Source organism: Limulus polyphemus, unplaced genomic scaffold, assembly GCF_000517525.1.
Source record: "Limulus polyphemus unplaced genomic scaffold, Limulus_polyphemus-2.1.2 Scaffold3339, whole genome shotgun sequence".
NCBI classification, from domain to species: Eukaryota; Metazoa; Arthropoda; class Merostomata; order Xiphosura; family Limulidae; genus Limulus; species Limulus polyphemus.
Window position 1 is genome coordinate 63,582 of NW_013668949.1, and position 6,000 is coordinate 69,581.

General features: G+C 28.4%; 1 protein-coding gene across 3 annotated transcripts in view; it reads left to right on the forward strand.

Annotated features, from left to right (window-relative positions):
* The window catches only part of LOC106469176 (islet cell autoantigen 1-like), a 105,622-nt gene that overhangs the window by 50,468 nt on the left and 49,154 nt on the right, over positions 1–6,000 (forward strand). For all 3 annotated transcript variants that reach the window (XM_022397614.1, XM_013929641.2, XM_022397613.1), the window contains exon 6: positions 1,368–1,566. In XM_022397614.1, the coding sequence (XP_022253322.1) occupies positions 1,368–1,566 (199 nt within the window). The remainder of the gene's footprint in view (positions 1–1,367; positions 1,567–6,000) is intronic.

Here is a 6,000-nt window from a genome sequence, read left to right on the forward strand (position 1 = left end):
TCAGCGTGATTGCTGATTACTGCTGGTCATTGAAGCGAGATGCTCCACATGCAATACATAAAAGAAAGACCACAACACACAGTTTTGAGACTAAAAGATGTAGATTTCACAAAAAAAATTGGGATTAATGAGGGTGCATATTCGTTTAACATCAATGTTCTTTTCTTCAGTTTGTTTGTATATTTGTTAACAAACATAATAATAAAATGCTTGTTTTGGTAAACAAAATAATAATTTGATCTAAGTAAGAGTTTTTTTTTTCTTCCCAATTTGCAAAAACTCATTACATGATAGAAAAAAAATTAATATTATTTTCGAAATCTGTGTGGCTGAATTATGGAAAATTGTTATTAAAACCAAAACAATTTTTACAAAACTTAAATTTGCAGGTCTGTGGTTCATTGTAATAAGTACAAATATTTGTCTGAGAGTGAAAGAGGACTTCCTGGCAAAAGGCAGAGGTTTCAACTGCCCCCCTTCCTTCTGGCATCCCTGGACATAACATCTTAAAAGAACAACTTGTGAAGGGGTGTGGTTCAGTAAATAACTAAAAAATACCAGAAGGAGAAGTAAAATAACATTTCCATTGTCTCACAAAATCATTAAATGAAAATTATTATTTGACTCAATCCAATAGTCTCATTTCGCTCAACTAAATCATTGGATTAAGCTTATAAAATTGCAATATACATATTTGTATAACATAAGTGGTTTGACAGTTAACCTAAATGTCACAATGACAATATTTCTAGACCAATTTCAAAGTAGAAAAGAGTTATGTTTTCAAACATGAACAAACTCATTTATTTCAAAAAATTATATGGGCATTGAAAGATAATAAAAGCATATATTTTTGCCGTCAACTTACCCCGTTGATACACCATAATTTTGCACGTTAACAAACAGTTCCGATTCTTATTTATAAATTATTGGTCTAATGGTTCTTACCTAGGAGGACAAAATTGCAATAGGCCTAAGATGTCCAAGTTCCTTAATCTGTCTCTTGAATTGATTTCCAGTTCTCATTTGACAGGTATACAAAATTTCAAGAACTGATCTTCCATAACTTCATTCTAAAAATTAAGTCATTTACTTGGATACAAGTAAGAATTCCATCTGTTATTTTATTTTTTAAGGTATTTAGAAATGGCTGCTTATAGTATTATTTAATTTTTGATAAACCTTAAGATTTGTTTTTGGTTTTCTTATTCATTAATCTTTTTTTCCAAGTGAATTTATTATTTGACTGTAAATACTATGCTTGTATATACAGTTTTTTTGTATATGAAAATGAGACAAATGGAAAATGTGTAAATTAATTTATTTCATGGATTTTCATAGTAATTTGACTAATTGTCACAATATAGGTTGTCTCTGAGAGTCCCTTTGGTAAGAATTTATCAAGAAGTGGAAACCTTTAATTACCGAGCTGTTGCTGACACTCTTCTTACAGTGGAGAAGATGGAGAAATCAAGAAACACATATCGAGGTGCTTTGATGTGGATGAAAGATGTTTCACAGCAACTTGATCCAGACACTTACAAACAGTTAGAGAAATTCCGAAAGGTAAACTATGAGTAAAGTCCATAAAATGTGTTACATGCATTATATATGTATATATATAAATGTTTATTTTCTTTTGTATATTTAAAAATAGTGTCTCAGAATCAAAATATAATGGGACTGTGCAACAGGTAAATAAGGATAGATAAAAATACTTAGATTTGAGGTTTCAGTTTTATTTTATACAGGGCCTGTAACTTTTAATTATACATTCTCAAGCTCTGCTTTCCTGTTAACCCTCTCCAGACTGGTCATGGGTCAAAGGCCATGTCATTGAGTTTGTGGACTCGCATTCACTATTTCATGAATTTATGTCAATAAGTTTAGTATCAAACTGTAGATTATAACTAAAATTTTAGTATTATACATTATTTAATTTCAAAGTAAACATAAAAAAAACACAGATAAGCATACATTTTTGTGTGTCATTTGTGATGTCAAAATACCAAGTCTATAGTTTTGTACAAATTAGGAACTCAGATTACTGATATTGACAAGCTAGAATATAAACTAAGAACCTCGTATCTTTTTGTTGAGATATCACTCGTGTACTGAATCAAACACAGTGGCCCTACTCACCTCTTTCCAGTTTTGGAAATGGTTTGTTATATACATTTACTTCAATATATGACATGTGAATAACCAATCAAAAGCTCAGAATGTCCTAGTGGCTTTTTCAGCCATTTTAATGGATTTGATGCCATTTCTTTCTTTTGAACCAATATTTCAATGAGGTATGGTGTGTATTTAGTCTGCTCAAAATTTCATATTTTTTAAGACTAAAATACATCTTAGTTACTAAGTTTGATAAATTATAGTGGAATTCTGTGGTATTAATGTAATAATTTATGGTTTTTTAGTTATCCAATTGTATATATAAAACCTAAAAAAATTATTTCGTTTTATATCCTCCTTGTTGGAGATTTTAAAAGGCTTAGCAACTTACATCAAACAGCAACCGAGTACAAAGATCTTAACTATAATATATAATTGTTTGCTTTACTTCTTTATTTACTACATTTGACAAGGCTTAGCAAATTATGGCAAATGAGTACAAATTTCATAAGTAGAAGAGATTTTTGTTTTCTATATTTTTTTAATTACTGTTCTGTGTTTTAAGAAAAATAACTGAAATTTAAAATTTATTTGTAAAAGTAGTAGCATATAGACATAGGTAATGTATTACAACTGAAATGTGATTGTATTGTAAAAAATAATGGTTCACTAGAACAAAGCTAAGACGGTTGTACTTTGTAAAGGCCAGTTTTATGCTATTGGGTATGGTAACATAAAAATGCACATACCACTTGCAACTTCTAGAATGTTAGAGAAGGCTGAAAGATCAACAAAATATAAATAATATATATATTTGTAGAATTATAATGTTACAAAATTTAAGCTATTTAGAATAAACATTTGTGGTTTTGTATTATAATCTGTAGCCATTCTAGAATGAAAAAAGCATAATTTAGACCTATTTCCTAATTTTTTATGGTGGTTATAAGGTTGGTCAAATCAACCAAACCTATACAGAGATAAGATAGAGAAAATAACATATAAGATATAAAGTTTCATTGAAAAAAACGTTTTATATTTATTTAGGAGGTTGTAGAGGCTACAAACAAAATGAGAATTCGAGACAAAGAAAAATATTTTTATCTTAATTTAAAATTCACTTTGCACTCTTACTAATCAAAAAAAAAGATTCAATACATTCATGGACAAATCTTTAGTAAAAGTACTGATTTATTTTTAATATACAAAGGAATGTAATGTTTACTAAAAGTCTGCCAAAATTTGTGAAGATAGACATACTATATTTAAAGTTATATTATGAAACTCTTTACTAGCATAAAATTGTTACAAAATCAGTCCCTGGGACCAAGCTAGTAGTAAGAGAGTTAAATGAAACCTGATCCAAATCTCGGTTATCATTTGCCATTATTAAATTTCTTATATTCTGCAGTGAGAACTGTAGTTTGTGTTTGAGTAAATTTAAAGCTAATTATATATGTAGAAATTTATGATTATTTAAGCTAAAGCCAGTAAAATCTCTCTGTACTTTCAAGTCAGGAACAAGAGATTCCATTAGTCTTAGGAATTTAAAAAATTTTTATTGTTATCTCTCTCATGATAAAGTTGGTTGAATTGACTAACCTCATAACCAATTTTTTACTCATTAAAGTGTCCATATTATAACTTTTAATACTCTTTTGTGTATCTTCACAAAATTTGGCAGACTTTCAGTAAACATTACAAGCCTTTTATACATAAAAAAATCAGTTTTAATGAAGTATTTATGCTAAAGATTTGTCCATGAATGTAAATAGTATTTCTGTATACTAGTCCCAGTGCTAAGTGATTTATGCATTAAGATTAAAAATACTTTTCATCTCAAAACTCTAATTTCAAATGTATTTATACTTTATCTGTTATTTTCTCTACTTTTATACAAGGTTTGTCAATTTGACTGACCTCACAACCACCAAAATTGACAAAATAAATCTAAATCACCCTTTTTATCTCTAGAATGTCTTTAAATTGTAATATGAAACTACATTTGTTTATTCTAAATAGTATACATCTATTTATACTTAAATTTTATTGTTTTATTGCCCTTTGAACCCTGTCTAATTACCATTTGTGGCATTAAATGTTGTGAATCACTCAACAAATTTGCAGCTCACGTTATTACACTATGCATGAGCTATTCATGAGTGTAGCTCATGAAAAAATTATTATTAATATTATTTATTTCACCTAATCCTGTTTTTACATTTTAGATACTTTTATCATGATAAATAAAGAATACATACGAAAAGCAAGAAATATCTGGATCTTTTTTTTGTTGTTGTTGACTGTCATTGAAACTTAACCCTATTTGTTTATGCTAATGGTACTACTACTACTACTACACTAAATAATTTTTTATTTAATTAAATGATGTACCAAAGAACACACAATAATAATATGCAAAAAGCAGACAATTTTTCTTAACTATTACACTTTTTCTGGCTTTCTAACTATCTGACTTTAGCCATTAGGAATTCATCTAAGCTATCAATGTCTTTCTTAGATTGAAGGTTTTAAAAATTATGCATGGCACCAACCTCGTAACCATTTTATGCTTGTTATAGTTTTCATACTATAACTTTTAAATTAGTCAGCATATGTTCATGAAATTTGACAGATTGTTGGTAAACATTACAAGGCTTTCATACACAAAATATCAGTTTTTATGAAGTTTTAAGGTTTAAGCAATGTTTTTCTCGTGTCTTTTTTCATTTTCAAATTAAAAATATTTTTATGCATCAGAAGATTTTCAAACTTCACATGCGAAATCTTTATAACGTCCAGATAGTTATCAAATGTTTTTTAAGAAAAAACTTTATATTTTATCTGTTATTTTCAGCAATTAATCTCTGTACAGGTTCGGTAGATATGACCAATCTTGCAACCACTATAAAAAATTAGTAAATAAGTATAAATTATGCCTCTTTCATTCTAGAATGAACACAGATTATAACACAAAAACATAAATGTTTAGACTAAATAGCTTAAATCTCATAACATTATACATTTATATATATTCATTTTTATTATATTGACCTTTCAGCCATGCCTGGCTAACAATACACAAGTTACAGTGACGTGGCACATGTGCACTCATGTTACTGTATCAAATAACATAAAACTGACCTTTAATCTTTACAAAGTGACCTGTCTTGACTGTGTTTTAGTGGACTAGTATTTTGTAAAATGCAGTCTCATTCCAATTATTATACATATATATATATATATATATATGCATATAGATTATTACTATTTACAAACAAGTTCTTAAAACATAGAACAGTAAATAAAGAAGTAAAGCAAACAATTTATCTATTCTAGTTACAACCTTTGTACTCGGTTGCTAAGCCTTGCAAAATTTTGCATGTGGAGGATGTGAAATGAAATAATTTTTTGGGGGTTTTTATATATACATTTGAATAACCAAAAAATCATAAATTACTATATTGATACCATAGAAATCCACTATAATTTATCAAGTTTAGTAACTAAGCTGTATTTGGGTCTAAAAAGTTGAATTTTCAAACAGGCTAAAGACTCAACTTACCAGTACAAAGGTTTGTCTCGAAAGAAAGAGATGATGCCATTATATATGCAAATGGCTGAGAAAGCCAATAGGGGGACATTCTGAGCTTTCAATTGGTTATTCACATGTCATTTGTATATATGGGACCATTTCCAAAAATGGAAAGAGATGAGCCAGGCTACTGTGTTCGATTCAGTACACGAGCGATATCTCAACAAATAGAAAATATAGGAGGTTCTTATTTTATATTCTAGCTTGTTAATATCAGTAATTTGAATCCCTAATTCGTATGAAACTACAGACTTAGTATTTTGACATCACAAACATCTAATTTGAAC